The 22,646-nt window shown below is 40.6% G+C and overlaps 2 protein-coding genes across 2 annotated transcripts in view; both read left to right on the plus strand.

Moving 5' to 3' along the window:
- The window catches only part of LOC132535326 (zinc finger protein 431-like), an 827,521-nt gene that overhangs the window by 43,763 nt on the left and 761,112 nt on the right, over positions 1-22,646 (plus strand). The window lies entirely within an intron of this gene.
- LOC132535242 (zinc finger protein 773-like) lies at positions 1,850-2,788 on the plus strand. Its single transcript, XM_060180228.1, has one exon. The coding sequence runs from the start codon at positions 1,850-1,852 to the stop codon at positions 2,786-2,788; it is 939 nt and encodes a 312-aa protein (XP_060036211.1).

The following is a 22,646-nucleotide window of genomic DNA, read 5'->3' on the forward strand; positions in this document are numbered from 1 at the left end:
AAGTGGATATGCAAAAAAAAAAAAGAATGAAAGCAATAACAAAGATTTTTAAAAAAGGAAAAGAAAACACAATGAAGTTAGACACAAGAAAGAAAATAGTGGTCCGGGAGGTGGTGCAGTGGATTAAAGTGCTGGACTCTCACACATGAGGTCCTGAGTTCAAGCCCCAGCAGCACACATTCAAGAGTGATGCCTGATTCTTTTTCTCTCATACTATCTTTCCCATCAATAAATAAATAAAATCTTTTTTAAAAGAAAGAAAATAAAGCTAAGGGATGAATTCAAGTTCTCTTACATATTGGCAACCAATGAGCTGTGCAATTATTCTTATAGTTTTTGTAAGAGTTGGGGAAGATAGAATGTGAGGAAATAGAGTTACACTGTACTGCCTCATCATCCATGCAGTTATCCTGATGGTTCTTTATACTGCCAGGGAGAAAACCTAGGCTGTTGCAATAGTAAATAAATGTTCCACTGAGTACTGTTTCTTCTTTATCTCCCTATCAGGTCATTCCTCCAGTAGCTTGTGCCTAAAAATTTGTCTCATCCAAACACAAATAATACAGAAGAGGGACATGTAAAACATAGGCAAAGCAATATCCTTTAGAAAATTTAGCAAACAGCTCCTAGAAGTAAAAAATAAATAAATAAAAAGGTTGCATGAAATATGAGAAATATAATTCATAATATTATAAAATTAAATTCTTTATTGGTTTAATGATTATCATGAGCATAGGATAAGTAGAGTACGATTCCAGACAGTTCACAACATCAGAGATCAATATCCAATTCCCTCCATTGGAAGCTTTCCTATTCTTTATTCCTCTGGAAGTATGAACCAGGATCATTATGGGCTGCAGAAGGTGGAACTTCTGGCTACTCTTCAATTGCATCTCCACTGGACATGTATGTTGGCAGGTTGACCCATACTCCCAGCCTTTTTCTATATTTTCATTATGGGGTAGGGCTTTGGAGAGGTGGGATTCCAGGACATATTGTTGATGTCATGTGTCCAGAGGAGTCAGGTTGGCATCATGGCAGCATTAGCAACTTCATGGCTGAAAATCCTTAAGATATAAAGTAGAACAAGTCATTTAATAATCAGGAACCTATAGGAAAGAATAGAGCAGATGAGTGTGGGTTCTCTATTTTGGAAAAACCTAGGAAGTCTATCTTGGGTATATTCCAAGGTGCCCATGACCTAAAGAATTTTTGTCTGAGCCTCACAGCTTATCTCAGGAAAAAATAAGTTGAGATAAGAAAATATTGGATAGAAAAATGATCATTATAAATGACAATAAGAGAACTGTATGGTGATTTAAGTGATTACAAGATAATATGATTGTGTGTACATTGCTCCCACAACCAGTTCTGTGCAGCCCACCATCAACATTAACCACCATATTCCTCCCCAGGTCTTACTGATGTGTTAACTATGTTTTATTTTCAAGCGAATATATTTCAGGTCTACATATATACATATGAGTGAAAGTATATGGTAGTTCCCCTTCACTGCCTTATTTCACCAAGCATAATTATCTTACTTTTTATATACTTTATATATACTTTTATATATTTTATATACTTTATATATACTTTTTATAGATTATATTTATATTATATTCACTGTACTGTTGTAAATTAGCTTATCTGTTATGTTTAAGAAATCTGTGGTAAGAAGATCTTTCTGCCATTTTTGGAAATAGAGAAGTTATTCACAGAAGTGGCAATGAGCACACATGGAAGCACTCATCTTGACGACATTGAATTAATAACAGAAAATACATGTAAGAGCCAGTGTACAGTGCAAAGTGTGTACCATGTTGGATGCAAAAAAACTGGCACAATCATGCAGAGTAAAGTCACTACCATCAAAATAGATCAACTGCTTGAGTCAACCTGGATAAAACCCTCAAGTCAGTCACTTAATAATATAGAGGCTTCTGTTTCTATAATTCAAGATACACATGATGTTTTGAAACATGCTCAGTCTCTGGAAGTAAATGTGGAACATCAAGAAAATTCTCAAGATCATACTACATGTAGTGACTCAAAAACTTTTCAAAATACAATTGGCTTAAATGGAAATGTAGTTATTACTCAGCACCAGGACTTACAAAATAATATAAGTCAATATAATAAAATTTCAAAGTTTTCAAAATTTATTAAAAATCAGAATTTTTATACTAAAGATAAATGTTATAATTGTAAACAATGTAGCAAAACCTATATATGCTCTTCTATATTTATTACGCATCAGAAAATTCATAGTAGTCAGAGAACTTACAATTGTAAACAATGTAAAAAAACACTTAAGAAGTCAGATCTTATACAACATCATAGAATACATACTGAGAGAAAATGTCACACATATAGGGAGTGTGGAAAAGCTTTTACTAATTCTTCAAGCCTCATGAAACATCATAGAATTAATACTGCGGAGAAACCTTACACTTGTGAAGAATGTGGAAAAACCTTTATTCATTCTTCAAGCCTCATTCGACATCATAGAATTCATACTGGGGAAAAACTTTACACCTGTGAAGCATGTGGAAAAGCCTTTACTCAGTCCTCAAGCCTCATTCAACATCATAGAATTCATACTGGGGAGAAACCTTACACCTGTGAAGAATGTGGAAAAGCCTTTACTCAGTCCTCAAGCCTCATTCAACATCAAAGAATTCATACTGGGGAGAAACCTTACACTTGTGAAGAATGTGGAAAAGCCTTTACTCAGTCCTCAAACCTCATGGAACATCATAGAATTCATACTGGGGAGAAACTTTAAACTTGTGAAGAATGTGGAAAAGCCTTTACTCGGTCCTCAAGCCTCATGCAACATCAAAGAATTCATACTGGGGAGAAACCTTACACCTGTGAAGAATGTGGAAAAGCCTTTACTCAGTCCTCAAACCTCATGAAACATCATAGAATTCATACTGGGGAGAAACCTTACACCTGTGAAGAATGTGGAAAAGCCTTTACTCAGTACTCAAACCTCATGGAACATCATAGAATTCATACTGGGGAGAAACTTTACACCTGTGAAGAATGTGGAAAAGCCTTTACTCAGTCCTCAAGCCTCATGAAACATCATAGAATTCATACTGGGGAGAAACCTTACACATGTGAAGAATGTGGAAAAGCCTTTACTCAGTCCTCAAACCTCATGGAACATCATAGAATTCATACTGGGAGAAACCTTACACTTGTGAAGAATGTGGAAAAGCCTTTACTCAGTCCTCAAGCTTCATGAAACATCATAGAATTCATACTGCGGAGAACCCTTATACCTGTGATGACTGTGGAAAAGCCTTTATTTGGTCCTCAAGCCTCATGGAACATCATAGAATCCATACTGGGGAGAAACCTTACACCTGTGAAGAATGTGGAAAAGCCTTTACTCAGTCCTCAAACCTCATGGAACATCATAGAATTCAGACTGGGGAGAAACCTTTCACTTGTGAAGAATGTGGAAAAGCCTTTACTCAGTCCTCAAACCTAATGGAACATCATAGAATTCATACTGGGGAGAAACCTTACACTTGTGAAGAATGTGGAAAAGCCTTTACTCAGTCCTCAAGCCTCATGAAACATCATAGAATTCATACTGAGAAGAAACCTTACACATGTGAAGAATGTGGAAAAGCCTTCAGTTATTGCTTACACCTAACACAACACGAGAAAATCCATACTAGGTAGAAACTTTTACACGTGCAAAATTGAAAATTAAAAATCAGAATTTTTATATTATGATGGAATTCATCTAGTCTTATCAAATATCGTAAAATTTATCTTAAGAAGAAATCATATAATTGTAATTAATATGGCAAGTGTAGCCAGCACTGACACATTACTCAATGTCATATATGTTATTAAGTATAGAAGTCTTAAATTTTAACAATATGGTAAAGGTTTTACTTAGCTGTTGTGGTCTTCATTTCAACATTATAGAGGTCAAAATAGGAACATATGAACAAATAAAAGAATTTTTAAGTCAGTCATATTCAAATTTATGATTCTAAAAACATGAGCTAACACTGGATGGAAACATGGATGCAAATAATTGGAATATACTGAATTAAATATTAAGTGTAAATTTATATTGACTTTATTTAAATCATTTAGTTGAAAACATGTCAGATTCATTTTTCTACATCAGAATGCTTACTATGTAACATAATACTATTGAAATTTTTATTTTTTGTATAAAAATAACAAGGTACTGAACAATTGATAGGTAAAATTATTTTCTATGTAATACTTTTATATTGAGCTTGAAGACTTGGAGAGAGAATGTTATATATGTTGTTGAGTGTTCCAAGAGCTTCATGATATTCTTTTAATCTTTTGATTAAAAAGCATGTGATATAATTCAGTTCTCTCAGATCTCAGAGACCCTTCTATGTTACAAGGAATTCACTGTTATCTCTGTTGCCATGAGAAAATCATAGTAATTTTGTGATGTACAGTATATATAGATAACAAAAAATGAAATGCTGTTTGAAGTTGATTTATATGTAGCATGGTCCAAGGGAGAAAGAAGACACTTTCTAGGACATCACTGGTTTTGTGGGAAACAGAAGATCACTCTCTACTTAGATATTTTTACTCATGTCTTTTAAAGAACATTTTCCATGTTCATTAAATTCAGTGGATCTCTATCATTGCAAGGGTTGAAATTTATATTAGTTTTGCTGCTCAAAATATAAATATGCATATATGTATGATCAGAGTGTAAATAAGTGCTTTGGTAAAGGGAATAAAATCACTGTATATTTATATTCCAGACGAGACCACTGTTAAATACTGGAGAGCAGAACACGCTTATAAGTTGATCAGATGATTATGAATGACTAGGAATGCTTGTTCATGGTCTCTGTTCTGTATTTGTAACATAGATCTTAGAATGATATACAGTGCCATATTTAAACTTTATAAGAACTATTACACTGAAGTCAATAAAGTACAATGTTCTTAATAGTAATATTGGTGAGTAATGAAATGTGATGCTTCCACTCACAGTAATTTGCTATAACTCACCATAATTCTGATACAACTATTTTTCTCTTTTTTGTTATCTTTATTTATTGTATACAGACAGCCAGAAATTGACAGGGAAGGGAGTGACAGAGAGGAAGCAGCAGCACTGCTTCAGCACTTGCAAAGCTTTTCCCTTGCTGGTGGGGCCTGGGTCCTGCACATTGTGACATGTTCACTCAATCAGGTGAACCACCACTTGGCCCCCTATATTTTTCTTATTTGTCTACTACTTTTTTTATTGAAAGTTCCATCAAACCAGGGTATCCTCTAACATAGGATGGCATTTGTTGATAAGCTGATCTCTAGGTCCTCAGGAATAACGATCTGTACACTAATACTGGGTGATTTCTCCAATTTTAATTCAAAATTATCAGAAACAGATTTCAATTGCTAATAATGGTATGTTGACCGGTTTTACCATATTTTACCAGGGACATGGAACATAAAATTCAATATTTCTATAGTTTTAGATCAAAGACAGTCTATGTATTAAAAAGACTCAGTCTGTGTTTTAAGAAGTTCTAGACATATGGTCAATTTTTACCCTCTCATTAATTAACTAGTGGTTTATATGTTTACACTTTAATAGGATTATACATAAACACCACTCCCACCACCAAAAGACTGTGTCCCATCCCCACCACCCACCTCAACCCTGCCTCCCCCCCTCCCGCCGTACCTGGAAACCCAATTGACACCCTCCCTTTCACCACAGTATTTTTACATTGGTGCCCTGCTCTCGATTTAATCAGATCCTGCTTTTAGTTTCCCTTTCTGTTCTTCTTTCTCAACTTCTGTTGATGAATGGGGATATCCCATACTCATCTTTATCTATTTGACTTAGCTGATTTAATGTAATTCCTTCTAGCTCTGTCCAAGATGGGTCAGATAAGGTGGGCTCATGGTTCTTAATAGCTGCATAGTATTCAATTGTGTATATGTACCACAGCTTTCTCAGCCACTCATCTGCTGTTGGGCACCTGGGTTCCTTCCATGTTTTAGCTATTATGAATTGAACATAGGAGAACACATATTATTAATTGAACATAGGAGTACACACATCTTTTTGGTTGGGCATTATGGAATCCTTGGGGTATATCCTCAGGAGACGAATTGCTGGGTCATATGGAAGGTCTATGTCTAGCCTTGTGAGAGTTCTCCAGACTGCTCTCCAGAGAGGCTGGGCCAATTTACATTCCCACCAGCCATCTAGAAGAGTTCCTCTGTCCCCACAGCCTCTCTATCATTTGTTGCTGCTGTCCTTTTTGATGTATGCCATTCTCACAGGAGTGAGGTGGTATCTCAGTGTTGTCTTTATTTGCATTTCTCTGACAAATCAGCTACCTGGAACCATTTTTCATGTTTGTTAGCCTTTTGGATCTCCTCTTAAGTGAGTGTCTTGTTCATATCCTCTGCCCATTTTGGATGGGATCATTTGCCTTTTTGGTGCTAAGTTTGCTGAGCTCTTTATATATTTTGGTGATTAGTCTCTTGTCTGATGTTTGGCATGTGAAGATCTTCTCCATTCTGTGAGGGGTCACTTTGTTTGAGTGATAGTTTCTTTGGCTGTGCAGAAGCTTTTCAATTTGATGTAGTCCCATTGGTTTGTTTCTGCTTTAGTCTTCCTTGCAATCGGGTTTGTTTCATAAAAGATGTCCTTGAGATTTAGGTGGGAAAGTGTTTCACCAATGTTTTCCTCTAAGTATTTGATAAATTCTGGTCTGACATCCAGGTCTTTGACCCATTTGGAGTTGATTTTTGTTTCTGGTCAGATAAGGTGGTTCAATTTCATTCTTCTGCATGTTATAACCCAGTTTTCCCAGTACTATTTATTGAAGATAGCTTCCTTCTTCCATTTACTACTTTGGGCACCCTTATCAAAAATTAGATGTCCATGGGTGTGGGGGTTTAGATCTGGGCTTTCAATTCTGTTCCACTGGTCTGTGTGCCTATTTTTGTTCCAGGACCAGGCTGTTGTATTGATGATGGCATTATGATAAATATATAATGCCTCCATTTCTGTTTCTTTTCCTCAAGATGGTTTTGGCAATTCTAGGTGTTTTCTGGTTCCAGATAAATGAATGTAGTTTTTTGTTCTATTTTCTTAAAGATGCTTGCTGGAGCTTTGATGGGTATTGCATTAAATTTGTATATGGCTCTGGGGAGAATATTCATTTTGATGGTATTTATTCTTCTGATCCATGAGCATGGGATGCCTTTCCATTTCTTTGTATCAGTTTCTATTTCCTTAAAGAGTGACTCATAGTTTTCAGTATACAAGTCTTTCACTTCTTTGGTCAGTTTTACTCCTAGGTATTTTATTGATTTTGTTGCAACAGTGAATGGGAGTGATTTCTGAATGTCTTCTTCTTCAGTTTTAGTGTTTTCATAAGAAAAGCCGCTGATTTTTGTACATTGATTTTATAGTCTGACACCTTGCTATATTGCCTAATAACTTCCAGTAGTTTTCTGCTGGATTCTTTAGGTTTTTCCATGTATACTATCATGTCATCTGCAAATACTGAGAGTTTGACTTCTTCTCTTCCAATCTGTATTCCTTTGATTTCTTTCTCTTGCCTGATTGCTATGGCAAAAACTTCCAATACTATGTTGAAGAGTAATGGTGATAGTGGGCAGCCCTGTCTAGTCCCTGATCTGAGGGGAAATGCTTTCAACTTCTGTCCATTGAGTATGATGTTGGCTGTAGGTTTGCTATATATGGATTCCACTATCTTGAGGAATTTCCCATCTATTCCCATTTTTTGTAGAGTTTTGAGCATGAATGGGTGTTGGATTTTGTCAAAGGCTTTCTCTGCATCTATTGAGATAATTTTTGGCTTTGATTTTATTGATGTGGTGAATGACATTGAGAGACTTATGTATGTTGAACCAGCCTTGCATTTCTGGGATGAATCCAACTTGGTCGTGATGAACAATCTTTTTGATGTGCTGTTGTATCCGGTTGGCCAAGATCTTGTTTAATGTTTTGGCATCTATGTTCATCAGAGATATTGGTCTGTAGTTTTCCTTTTTTGTTGTGTCTCTATCTGCTTTTGGTATCAGAGTGATGTTGGCTTCATAGAAGGTGGAAGGGAGTGCCCTCGTTTCTTCTATCTTATGGAAAAGCTTTAGGAGGATGGGCATTAACTGTTTCCTGAAGGTTTTGTAGAATTCATTTGTGAAGCCATCTGGTCCAGGACTTTTGTTGTTGGGGAGATTCTTAATAACAGTTTCTATTTCTTTGTCTGTGATTGGTGCATTTATTTAGGTTTTGTAGTTCTTCTTTGTTCATTTTTGGAAGGACATATGCTTCTAGGAATTCTTCCATTTCTTCCAGATTTTCCAGCTTGGTGGCGTATAGTTCTTCATAGAAGTCTCGCATGATTTTCTGGATTTCTGTGGTGTCAGTTGTGATATCTGCTCTATCGTTTTACAATTCTATAAATTTGAGTCTTCTCCCTTTTTTGTTTAGTGAATCTGGCTAGGGGTTTGTCAATCTTGTTTAATCTTTCAAAGAACCTATGTTTGGCTTCAGTGATCTTCTGTATGGTTCTCTTATTTTTGATGTTGTTTATTTCTTCTCTAAACTTAGTGATTTCTGTCCTTTTGGTTCTTTTAGGGTTCCTTTGTTCATCTTCTTCTAAGTCCTTAATGTTTGTAGTAAGGTTGTTTATTTGGGTTTTTTCTTGTTGTTTAATATGTGATTGTATGGCTATGATTTTCCCTCTCAGTACTGCTTTAGCAGTGTCCCAAATATTTTGATTATTTGTGTCTTCATTTTCATTTGTTTCCAGGAACATTTGTATTTCCTGATTGAGTGTCTCTATGACCCAGTGGCTCTTAAAAAGTATGTTGTTTAGTTTCCAGATTCTGTGACTTTTAATACTTTTCTGTTTGTTGTTAAATGTTAGTTTTAATCCACTGTGGTCTGAGAAGATATTTGGGATGATTTCAATGCTCTTGAACTTATTGATGCTGTGGTCTAACATGTGGTCTATCCTTGAGTATGTGTTGTGTGGATTTGAAAAGAATGTGTATTCCAATTTTGGGGGGTGAAGAGCTTGAAAATGTCCAAGAGGTCTAGTCTGTCCGTGTCTTCATTTAATTCTCTTGTTTCTTTGTTGATTCTGTGTTTTCTTGATCTGTCTTAGTGTGAGAGTGCAGTGTTAAAGTCTCCCACTATTATTGTATTACTATTAATGTATCTTTGGAGTTCTTTCAGTAGGTGCTTGATATATTTAGATGGTCCCTCATTGGGTGCATAGATGTTAATATTGTTATATCTTCTTGGCTGATTGATCCTTTAATCATTATGTAATGATCTTGCCTATCTTTTATTACTGAAAGACAAGATTCCCCTACTCCCTCACTCCTGGTCCTGAAAGAGAAGAGTCCTTGTACTATGACCACTTGTAACAGTGAAAACCACTGTCTAATTGTGATAACCACTGCTTCTGTAATCCAAGGATAATTTAACTTACTCACACATCTTAGTTTAAAATAATATCACAATGCCCATTCTGGACCAGAGTCTGCAGGGTGACCACCATGGTTCTCAGTCCACAATTTAAAATAACATTAGCTTTCTCCTCCACCCAATTTTGGGTGCAGTCTCCTTGAATTTCAGCATTCCCTAACATAAATAATACATAGCTGGAGAATTTTTTCTATTTCCTTTTCTATTTCTCTATTTATTTAAAAATTTCTTTATTGGGAGATTAATGTTGAACAGTTGACAGTAAATACAATAGTTTGTACATGCATAACATTTCTCAGTTTTCCACATGACAATATTATTGTGTTTTTTTGTTTGTTTTCTTGTTTGCTTGTTTATTACCAAAGTTCCGCTTAGCTCTGCTTTTATGTAGTTCTGAAAATTGAACCATGGAGCTCAGAATCTTATGCATCTCAGGCATGAAGGTCATTTACACAACCATTGTGCTGTCTAACCAGCCCAGCATGAACTGCTTCATCCTTTTCCTCATGTCCATCAATCAGAGGAGTAGAATAGCTAGTATTTTCTCCATAATTATGTGGACACTTATCTACATGAATCCCCCAACACAGTGCCATATCCCATACCCCCCCCCCAACTGGAAGGTCCTCTGTTCTTTATTACCCTGGGAGTATGGACCAAATATCTCTACAGGGTGCAGAAAGTGGGAGGTATGATTTCTGTAATTGTTTTTCCACTGGACATAGGCTGATCAACACCCCCATCCTGTTCCTATATTTCCCTATTGGGGTAGAGCTCTAGGTAGGTGGGGTTCCAGGACACACTGGTGAGGTTGTTTGACAGATAGGCTTCTTAGATACCCCTCACCCGAAGATGTGGCTTCTCAGCTTTTTCTTGGCCACAACAGAATTTTCCTTTGCCAGAACTCTGGACTCTACTTGTCTCATTTTCAGTGCCTCACTTTTCAAATATTTTGGTGCTAAAACTTGAGAGGGGCTAGAATATAGCTTCTCCCTCTGGGTGTTTCATGTCACACTATCCTAACACAGGTCCCCATCTGGTGGAGGGAATATTCACAGGAAGTGAAATGGTATCACTGTCTCTCCCTCCCGCCCCCATCAATTAAACTCTGTCCTATAAAATAAATTACATGAAGTAAAATAAAAAAATAGGGACTGACTGAGTGGTATCACACCTGACTGAACATGTACAATAATACACAAAGACCTGGGTTGAACCCCCAGTCCCCACTCACAGGGAGAAAGCTTTGTGAGTCATGAGCAGTGCTGCAAGTGTCTCTTGTATCCCTCTCTATCACTCCCTTACCCCTCAATTTCAGGCTGTCTATTTACAGTACATAAGATTATGAAATGAATAAAGAAATACAAAAATAGAGAATAAAGACATTAATAGGCAGCCCCATGTTGCCAACAGAGCACACTGAATTGAGAAGCCTCAGGAGTAGCCAAGACAGGTCATAGGAATCCACACTGAGGCCTAAGATGGATCATTGGGTTAGAAATAAGGAAGGGTAGTACAGGAGGTGGCACAGTGGATAAAGCTGTGGACTTTCAAATGAGATGTCCTGAGTTCAATCCTGGACAGCACATATATCACGGTGATGTAAGGTTATTTCTCCCTCCTCCTTTATTTCTTATGACTAAAAAAAATATCTTAAAAAGGGGGGGAGTAGTTACCTTAGACACATGGCTGCTATGGGAAGCACTGGAGCCTCTTGGAGGCAACCTTTTCTATCTAAGCTCTGAAGGCTGACACTCTCCAGCCACATCCAGACTCTGGAGTCACTGAAGTGTCCTCCTCAAGAAGTGAATTAGCAGGAGACATGTGCTACCAAAAGGAGGAAGCAAGGACCCTGTGCACATTGAGAAGCAGCACTTACTTTCTAGAGTGACTTCCTTCAGTTGCAAGCACTGCCCATAAGCAGCCCAGACTGGAAAGAGCACTGGCCAAAGCCTAGATTCTAAATAGATGGAGCTATTCTCACACTCATGAGGATTATGACCACAGCATTGCTTTAGTTCCTTAATCCTGGAAATATGAATCAGAAAGTCAAAACAATATGGAATCAAGCACTGACCTAGCTATATGGCAGGAGAGCTGTTCAATCAGTTTCTAAAGAGGGTGAGCCAGGAGAATAGTAACAGTAAAGCATGAAAAAGAGGTGAAAATGCCAGCAGAAAACAACTTAAACATTCTTGAGAGCAGATAGGGTGCCCCTGAGTCAGGCCTGTTCCTGCTTTTCTCTCCAGTCCCTGCTCAGACTGCACTGAAGAGAGCGAGGAACTTGGGAGGAAGATGATGTATGTTGGAGCCAAGAATGAAAATCAAGAACTGTTGTCTCAAAGATGACAGGACTTGTCTGGAAGCAGCCTAGGGGATTAAAGTCACACTACTGTGCCTCCTCTGCTGTGACTAGCTCCCTATGACCTGATGTGTTCCCATTTGGGGAAAACACACCAGGCTCTCCCCTCAATTGTCTGTCAGCATGGATACCCTTGGTGTTTGAGTCTAATTATCCATGGAGCCAGGGGTGTGAAGTACAGACTCCTGTCCCAGCTTGAGTGTGGGGGTCTGAGTTTGCACTGGCCCACTGATCTGGTGTGGGGCATCAAGGAAAGACTAGATAACCCTAGGCAGCAGTATCAGTTTGGGGAGAGATACTTAGGATCCAATTATTAAATTTATGCTGGTGGCCTGAGGAAGAGCAAAAGTTCATTGTGCAGAATGCCTCTCTTGCTTTGTGCATGTCTCAGTGTTTAACATTCTGTCTCTCTATATAAGTGAAAATATGACTGCATTTTTTGACTCATCTTGGATGGAGCTAGAAGGAATTGTGTTAAGTGAGATAGGTGAGAAAGAGAAAGACTAGTATGGGATGATCCCACTCATTAAAAGAAGTTGAGAAGGGAGTCACACAGTAGCAGAGAAGGTTAAGCACAAATGGCACAAAGATCAAGGACTGGCATAAGGATCCCGGTTCAAGCCCCCGGCTCCCCACCTGCAGGGGAGTCACTTCACAGGTAGTGAAGCAAGTCTGCAGTGTCTGTCGTTCTCTCCTCCTCTCTGTCTTCCCCTCCTCTCTAACAAGGACAACAAGAATAACTACACAATAAAACAACAAGGGCAAAAAAAGGGGGAAAAACCTATTACAGATGCTAGATGGTGATAGTGGACCTGGCTGAGTACACACATTGCTCTGCTCACTTCCTGGGCTCAACTTCTGGTCTCCGATGGTGGAAGAGAGTAAAGACTGGAGCTGCAGCACTATATGTGTGTCTCTCCATCCCCTTGTTTTTTTGTTTTGTTTTTATCTCCAGGGTTGTTGCTGGGGCTTTATGCCTGCACTACAAATACACTGCTCTTGGGAGGCTCCCCACCCCCCTTTTGTTGCCCTTGTTTATCGTTGTTGTCATTGTTGGATAGGACATAGAGAAATTGAGAGAGGGGAAGACAGAAAGGGGAAGATAAATATAGACATTTGCACACCTGCTTCACCGCCTGTGAGGTGACACCCCTGCAAGTGGGGAGCCTGGGGCTCAAACTGGGATCCTTATGCTGGTCCTTGTGATTCCCTACACATGCACATAACCTGCTGCTCTAATGCACAGCCCCCTATCTTTCCCTTTATATCCTACACTACCATTCAAGTTTCTCCCTGAATCTAGCCAAAATTAAACAATAAAAATATTGTTTAATATGACTACAAGTAGCTGAGCTAATAGTAGGGTGGGTATGCAAATTATTTTCAAGTGAGACACCCAAGTCTCTGGTTCAATCTCCAGATTATCATAAATCAGAAACGAACAGTGTTATGATAAAATTATGAGGAACATAAACAATAACAAATTCTGTTTCCAAGCTTGGAACAGGCAGTGAGCAGGACCCCATATTCTCAATTTCTGCACACTACAATGAGGCCACTATATTTGTGTGAACACTCTTCATGCATCTCTTCATGGCCCTCACGTTAAGGCGGGGGACTGCTTAGGATTCTCCAACAGGCGGAGGGAAGATAGCATAATGGTTATGCAAACAAACTATCATGCCTGAGGCTTCAAAGTCCCAGGTTGAATCCCCCTCTCTACCATAAACCAGAGCTGAACAGTGCTCTGGTTAAAAAAAAAAACAAAAACAATAAGATTCACCAACAGCCTTATTAGAAGACAGGACAATTCTGAAACACTTCTACTGGATTCAAATGAAGCTGCTCCAGGGATAATTTAACAGAAATCTACAGTTTATCACTAAGAAAAATAAAAGTAGGGGGTCGGGCGGTAGCTCAATGGGTTCAGCACAATTGCTGCAAAGCTCAAGGACCCGCATTAGGATCCCGGTTTGAGCCCCTGCTCCACACCTGCAGGAAAGTCACTTCACAAGCTGTGGAGCAGGTCTGCAGGTATCTATATTTCTCTCCCCATCTCTGTCTTGTCTTCCTTTCCATTTCTCTCTGTCCTATCCAGTAACAATAACTACAACAATAAAAAAACAAGGGTAACAGGAGAGAACTTTTGGGGACTTTTTTAGAAAGTGAACCGCCTGAGATGAAATTAGAGTATACTATGAAAGGTAAGGTCTCACCCGAGTCTACAGCCATACCACCCTGAACACGCCCGATCTCATCTTGCCATGGTTTTTTAACAGTCTAATAAATTTGACAATTTTATAAACCCCATGCAAAAAGAGATTTTAAAAAATTTTCAATAAATTTTCAAAGACAATAAGTTTGTCTTCTTGATTTTTCTTCTTTCTAACTTGTGAATAAAATGCAATAGATCTATGTACATTGATTTTTGTATTCTTCTATTTTCTGAGCTCTCGTTTTTTTTTATATTTTTGGTGGTGTCTAGGGTTTTATTTGTATATTATGCTATCTACAAATATGTCTTTCTACTCTAAGCCAGCCTGTAGGAAATGCAAAACTTAACATTGGCTAAATGACCATCTAACCTAAAACAGTTTACAGATTCAATTAAAATCCCATTAAAATTCCACTAACATATTTTTTTAAGGAATAGAACAAACAACATTTTTTAAAGGGTATATAACATTCAAATTTAAAATTTTATGAAATTACAAAACATCACCACTAACAAAATTAGTGATTTAATATTGATTAACAAAATTATAAGATAGCAGGAGTATAATTCCACACCTTTCCCACCATCAGAGTTCTGTGTTTCCCAGTTCCTCCATTGGAAACTGCATTAGTTTTCCCAAGATCACAGATTTAGGTTGACTATTCTTTCTCTCTTTCTTTCTTCATTTATTTATTTATTTATTTATTTATTTTTAAATATTTGTTTATTCCCTTTTGTTGCCCTTGTTGTTTTATTGTTGTAGTCATTGTTGGATAGGACAGAGAGAAATGGAGAGAGGAAGGGAAGAGAGAGAGGGGGAGAGAAAGATAGAAAAAAATAGTCACTGGCTAAAGGATGTTGATTGTATAATGATGGGAACATGTGTGCAAGACATGTGAAAGACTCAACTGGAGTTTTTAACTATATTTCAGGACCCACTGAAAGATGTTGGTGACCTGCATGCCTACTTAGAAGAGATCTTTGAGCTACAAGAGGACTGGGGTGATGCCTGTGGAAAATTTTCACCTCTACTCCCATCAGCTAGAGTTCTACCAGATTTATTTCCTGTAAGAAGATGCCTGTCAGATTTATTTCCCCAGGGAGAGGCCCACAGGCCACCAGCTCTTCCAGCCTTGCATGAGCTCAGCCCCAGGCTTCCTGCCTTCACACCCTTCCTCAGCTGCAAGGGGGACTGGCCTTCACCTTCAGGGCTGCCTGACAGAAGCCTGCAAATGGACCCCCAGCCCTAGTACACAGAGAAGCTCCTCTGGGCACTACTTCAGCCTCTAGTCACAACTTCAGGAGCTTCTCCACACCTCACAACTCAGGCCTCTGAGTCCAGGGCTCCATGAACACGCCAAATGGCCCGTGGAGTCCCACTCAGAGGCTTCCAGATGTCTGTTCCAGTAATAAGCCCCATCCTTCCTCTCTGTTTTCTGCTCATGGTATACAAACACACACACACACACACACACACACACACACACACACACGGGTTGTGGATGACCCTGAATTCCTGCCCTAACTCTAAATCCACCTGGGATCAGTCCCCAGGTGCAATTCCAGCTTCTCTGCTCTGACCTAGGTTCTTGAGTCAAGACTTCAGCTAAAACTGAATAAGGAAAGTGGCATAACAGCAGCACTCTGAGTTATAAATAGCTTCATTGGGGCATGCAGGGCATGTTTTCTAACTGGTGCAGTAGACAATAAGAAGAAGATTACTGTAAAAAATGGTGACTAATCCCTAGCACTGCAAAAACAGTATCATCTGTTTTCCATCTACACCATGCCTCAGCCTCGCGTGAGCTTAATGTGCAGCTTGGCGATACGACAATCCAGCATGAAGCCCAGCCAGTCTATCTTGGCATTACTCTCGATCGCACTCTGTCATTTCACAAACATCTCATAAAAACTGCAGCAAAGGTGGGCGCGAGGAATAACATCATTGCAAGACTGGCCAGCTCCTCATGGGGCGCGAGTGCTTCCACACTACCATCATCATCTCTGGCATTATGCTATTCCACTGCAGAATACTGTGCCCTGTATGGTTTCGTAGCCCCCATGATAACTTGGTCGATTCCAAATTATATTCCTCCATGAGGATCATTTCTGGAACCATCCGTTCCACCCCGGTTCCATGGCTGCCAGTTCTTAGCAACATCGCCCCACCAGATATTCATCGGGATGCGACATCATCTAAGTTCATTTCCCACGTCTACGCTCGACCAGACCTGCCAATATACGCGGATATCTTCGCCCACCCTGTCCAACGCTTGACATCTCGTCACCCAATCTGGTCCCCTATGCCTACACTGAACTTCTCTGTTCCAGTCTCTTGGAAACAGAGTTGGCAGTCAGCTGAGGTAAAGAACAAACACCTCATCACAGACCCCTGCAAGCGTCAACCTGGCTTTGACCTAGCACATTATGACTGGGCCCTCCTCAATCGCTATCGAACAGGCCATGGCCGGTGCGCCGCTATGTTCCATCGCTGGGGAGCCAGAGATGACCCTAACTGCCCCTGTGGCTACAGACAGGCTATGACCCACATAGTAAATGACTGCCACCTCTCCAGATTCAAAGGAGGTCTCAAAACTTTACATCAGGCTTAACCTGATGCTGTTGACTGGCTACGGAAGAAGGGCAAACGCTAGAAGAAGAAAAGTAGACAATAAGAAATTATCAGACCATCCATCAATATAATTTATTAAATTTATTAAATAATGTATGTAAATAAAGATATGCCAATGGATAATGTGAACAAAATGCATGCTGTACTCACTAACAATGTATTATTTTGATCAATAAGCATATATAAGCCCTGGGATTGTGAATAAAGCTGAATCACTGACATAAGCATTCTGCCTAGCCCTGTCTTTGTAAATCAGTCCATCTTTCCTCAAGGGTCTCAAATACTGACTGTGATAGCCTTGGCAGGAGAAGTATGAGAAGATTCTAAAGCTCATCTTTGAAGCTGAAAATCATGTGATACCAGGACTGTTAAGCCCCCTTGCTACAGACCACTCCAATATCTATCTGTTTCAGTGAGGGCTTATTTCCCTCCAACCTGGCTCTCTCCAGCACCAGAGTTCTGCTCCCCACTTTTCTCAGAGAATTCAATGCATGTGTTTGTTGTGAAATTCCTTGACTAATTAATTCCTTTGAGTTGTAGAGATGTTTAGAATATTGTTTTCCTTCTTGGATTTTCCTGAAGGAAACATAGTTTCAGCTTTGTAGAAGAAATTTCAGAACAGCATGATGGCTTGCTCATAACTATCATTTAACTGACATTTCTCTTCTTTCTAATTCAGTTTCTATACAATTAAATTTTAGATTATGTCATATAATTCAGTATGCCTTGGGATATTTATCTTATATATTTTTTTCTTTTATTTACTTATTTATTTATAAAAAAGAAGACATTATCCTGGTGGCATCTGGAACCTGGTGATTGAAAAGAGAGTTAACATATGATGCCAAACAAATTGTTGAGCAATCATGGACCCAAAGCTTGGAATAGTGGAGAGGAAGTGTTAGGGAGGTACTCACTGCAATCTCTAGTGTACTTCTGCTTTCAGGTATATATTTTGCAGTAGTTTATGGATACGTGTGAACATAAGCTCTCTCTCACAGAAACTGGTGTATATCTAGGTTTTGGGACTTTGTTAGAAAGTGAACTACCTGAGATGAAATTAGAGTGTACTATAAAAGGAAAGGTCTCACCCGAGTAATGAAGCCGAAGGGTTGTCATTCCACACGTGAAGTCTCTGGACACAGTCTGAGGTGAAGCATGTTGAGGTGGCAATCGTTGCGCTGATTAGGTTGTGACCGGCGGATGCAATATTATTTGGTGTGGATTAGGAGAGGCATACGGGAAAGTGGGCCCTATCCAAAGGTTCCAGGACTGGGAGAAGTAGGGGCTCTATAGTGGAGATGTGAGGTTCTTGCTGTCTTTTTAATCACCAGGTTCCAGATGCCACCAGGATGCTGGCCAGGCTTCCCTGGATTGAAGATGCCACCAATGTGTCCTGGAGCTCAGCTTCTCCAGAGACACACCCTACTAGGGAAAGAGAGAGGCAGACTGGGAGTATGGACCGACCAGTCAATGCCCATGTTCAGCGGGGAAGCAATTACAGAAGCCAGACCTTCTACCTCTGCAACCCTCAATGACCCTGGGTCCTTGCTCCCAGAGAGATAGAGAATGGGAGGGCTATCAGAGGAGGGGGTGGGTTAAGGATACTGGGTGGTGGGAATTTTGTGGAGTTGTACCCCTCCTGCCCTATGGTTTTGTTAATTAATCCTTTCTTAAATTAAAAAAAATTAAAAAAAAATAAAATAAAATAAAGAAGACATTAACAAAATAATAGGATAAGAGGGGGTACAACTCCACACAATCCCCAGCAACAGATCTCCGTATCCCATCCCCTCACCTGATAGCTTTCCCATTCTCTATCCCTCTGGGAGCATAGACCCAGGGTCGTTATGGGTTGCAGAAGGTGGAAGGTCTGGCTGCTGTAATTGCTTCCCTGCTGCACATGGACATTGACTGGTCAGTCCATACTCCACGTCTGCCTCTCTCTTTCCCTAGTAGGGTGGGTCTCTGGGGATGCTGAGTAGTATTCCATCGACTTTGCTTATTCCAAACAAATCTTTCCTTTTCAACATTTTTCTTTCCTTTTTATACACACACACACACACACACACACACAGACACACACACACACATTCCAATACAGTGTTTCAGTTTTGTATATTTATCTTTTGTATGTAACATCTTGTTGGAACTATGTGTAAGCCTGATAGAGCTTAGGGAGAACTACCCCCAACCTTGGATGGAGGTCTGAGAAGATAACCTCTTGGTAAGTCTCTTTCAACCGAGGTGAGCATAAGGGGGGAAACTCAGACTTGGTTCTTTCCTTCTTGACTCTCAGGCCCACAGAAACCCCAGTATTTCCCTCCATTAACTGCAGGCCACATGGCCACAGATTCACTTATTCAAAGTCACCTTCTGATCACAGAAGAACACACCTTATCACACACTTCATCACACACCTCAGACCCCAGACAAGAGAAATTTCAAACTATATGGCTTTTTGATATCCATCTTCTCTCTGTCTCACCATATGGGTTTAACCCCTATGCTTCTCTCAAATACCTTTGGATAATTAAGTTGCCTGCGTCATGGAGAATAACTGTCTTGTATCTCATCAATTCCTGTCATACCAGCCCCCTACCTTAGGGGCATGCCGACCATTAAGAAACCTGTAATTTCTGACATATTTCAGTAATATTCCCTTCGTTTGTTTTTCTATTTAACTCATGTCCACCTTGCTAATAAATGAGTTCTGAGTTCTGAATTCTGAGTCCTGAACACGTGAAGAGCTCCCTGGTGTCTTTTACTTCATGTCACCCCTGTCGTGAGTGAGAAAGAACCAGTCTGTTATCTTTCCCCTGGAGATCACCCCACCAGAGAGAGACCCCGACAACATCTCAACTTCATAGCAAACTATTCTGGAAATATTGTAAAAATAAAAGATGTGCAAAAAGAAAAAGTAACAGTTCTCTTAATGATTCATATTCTTAAACTGTAGTTTCTAATTATAATTGTGATTATTAGTTCTTAGTGTCAGGGAGCCAGGGAATGGCACACCTGGTCGAGCTCTCATGTTATAATGCACAAGGACCCAGGTTGGAGCCCCAGATCCCCACCTGCTGGGGGATAGCTTTGAGAGTGGTGAAGCAAGGTTGCAGATGTCTCCTTGTCTCTCTCCCTCCCTAACTCCCCTTCCCTCTCAATTTCTGGTTGTCTCTATCCAATAAATAAATAATTTTTAAAAGTGTCGGTCTGAATGTTGGGTACCGAATCATGTTATTTTTTAAAATATTTTTAATTATATATCTTTATTTATTGGGTAGAGATAGCCAGAAGTCAAGAAGGCAGGGAGAAACAGAGTGACACTTGCAGCATAGCTTTCCCCCAGCAGGGGGGGACCAGGAGTTCAAACCCAGGTCCTTGCAAATTGCACTCAATTAGGTGCACCACCTCCCAGTTCTGTTATTTACTCTTTCTCCCTCTCCCTCTCCCTCTCCCTTTCCCTCTCCCTCTCCCTCTCCCTCTCCCTCTCCCTCTCCAGCCAGGAGCTGCAGGTCCCTTGTAGGGCAAAGACCAGCATAAGGATCCCGGTTCAAGCCCCAGGCTCCCTAACTGCAGGGGAGTCGCTTCAGTGGTGGTGAAACAAGTCTGCAGGTGTCATCTTTCTCTCCCCCTCTCTGTCTCCCCCTCATCCATTTATCTTTCTGTCCAACAACGACGACATCAGTAACAACAACAATAATAACTACAACAATAAAAACAACCAGGGCAACAAATAGGGAAAATCAATAAATAAATATTAAAAAACAAGAAATGAAGAAAAAGCAGGACCATAGGGGGGAAATGGGCAGATATATTTAAATATAGTTATAGAAATCAGTCAACCCATATCTGTGACCTTGAGAGAACTACTTCAGTGTCAGTAAAGGGAGTGGGGACACAGAACTTTCATGGGTGGGAACAGTGTGGAATTATACCTGTTATCTTACTTTTAAAAAATATTTTATTTTACATTTTTATTTTTCTCCAGGAAGGGGAGGGTGGGAAGAAAGTAAAGGCATTAGACTTTAGAGGTTGAGTAGATTTAATAAAATATTGGAATTCTTGGAAAACTGCTAGGTTATCTTTTATCTTCCCTAGCAAGAACTTTTGCAATTTATTTTAACCATCAACTGTCAGTTTTTGTCCTTAAATAACTCAGTGTTGTTCTCTAGGAAATAAGTTTGAATATATAGAAGTGTCTAATCCCCCCCACTTGAGTTTCTAAAAAACTATTTTGACAAGAGCCCCCACCCCCAGTTTTGAGTCCTTATGAAAAAGAAAAAAAAGCTGAAGCCCTTCACCCCGCCTCCAGTAGCTTTGCAGAGATGGGGGTGAGGTGGGGGAAGGGTGGATCATGCTGAGAAGTCAGCACAGATTTTCAAGAATTTTCCTTCCTCCTCTCCTGAAGTTATACCAAAAATGACAGTCAGATCAGTTGGCGGCTCTCTGGAGTCTCAACTCCAACCTCACCAGAGCTAAAGGGGCTTCCTTGTCCAGGTGCGAAGGAAAGGGGGAGCAACAGGACACTAGCTGGAGAAACCCCCCCACACACACACACACACAGAACCCACAGCCTTGGGCAGCCTCTCTGGGCTTCTGAAGCTGCATGCTGCATGGGAGGTGGGGGCGGGGGGCGGGCTGCTTCTCCAGGCTTGTGGGGCAGCAGTGGCAGTGGCTCTGCTTCCCAAGCTCCAGATCAGTTGTCTGGAGTCTTAACCTCCTGGTACCTCCAGACTCCAGGGTCAGAGGAATTTTTGCAAACCTCAGCAGCAGCAGCAGCAGCGGCAGCTTCTGTGTGCAGAGAGGTGGCAGTGAGAAGGGACAGGAGGAGAAGAGAGCCGAGGGGTAGATAGCATAATGGTTATGCAAAGAGACTCTTGTGCCTGAGGCTCCAAAGTACCAGGTTCGAGACCCGCGCACCCCACTAGCAGGGGGGTCGCTTCACAGGCGGTGAAGCAGAACTGCAGGTGTCCTTCTCTCCCCCTGTCTTCCCCTCCTTTCTCCATTTCTCTCTGTCCTATCCAACAATGACATCAGTAACAACAAAAATAAAAACTACAACAGCAGTAAAAAAAACAACAGACAACAAAAGGGAATAAATAAATAAATATCTAAAAACAAAAAGGAAAAGAGAGAGAGGAAGAGACTGAGCCGGGGAGGCAACTGAAAGCCTGAACCTGAGGAATTTGAGCTTGCAGCTGGTGTTGGTGGGGAGCTGCGGCCACATCCTGGCAGTCAGGCAGTGGCTGGGGAGCCTAAAGTAGCTAAGCGGCTGTGCAAGCCCCAGGGCTGGACTGCTGAAGCCACTCAGCGCCAAGGTGGACTCGAACTGGTAGAGTAGGCTTACCCAGCATATGGTGCCCCAAGGGAGCCTGCTCCAAAGTGCAAACTCAAGACCCCTCACCCTGCCACACCACCCCCGCCCACCCCAGCCCCAGCCCTCTTGCCTTCTTGAGCCAAATACATCTCTGTACCCTTGTGATCACAACTGCCACCCTGGGTCTTTCAAAAGCTCCAGCTAAGATCCGTACCTCCTGGGTCTCCCTGCCTGCCAGCCCCTCCGTTCTGCATCACCAACCGCTGCCAATCCCCTAGTCGGACTCCACCAGGCAGTTGGCATCATAGAACTTGATTCCTCACCTCCTCAACCCCATCACCTCCATCCCACTTGCCCCCCCACCCCCTCTGCCTTCTTGCCTACAACCCCTCCCAATATCCTCCTCCTTGCCCCTCATTTCCATCCTCCTCCTCCTCCCCTGGCCACTTGCAGCTGTTGTGATGCTTATTCCCATAGATCCAAGCACCAGCCAGCACTTCAGCCCCAGCCTGCAGCAGCCTGCAGCCCCCCTGCAAGATGAGTGAAGTGAGCCCCCAGGTTAAGGCCACCACAGGACAACTGCACCATGGTGGAAAT

The sequence above is a fragment of the Erinaceus europaeus genome, chromosome 21 (assembly GCF_950295315.1).
Source record: "Erinaceus europaeus chromosome 21, mEriEur2.1, whole genome shotgun sequence".
NCBI classification, from domain to species: domain Eukaryota; kingdom Metazoa; phylum Chordata; class Mammalia; order Eulipotyphla; family Erinaceidae; genus Erinaceus; species Erinaceus europaeus.

Bases quoted from the DNA above. Each gene is read 5' to 3' on its own strand.
- LOC132535242 (XM_060180228.1), top strand. From the start codon at position 1,850: ATGCAGAGTAAAGTCACTACCATCAAAATAGATCAACTGCTTGAGTCA.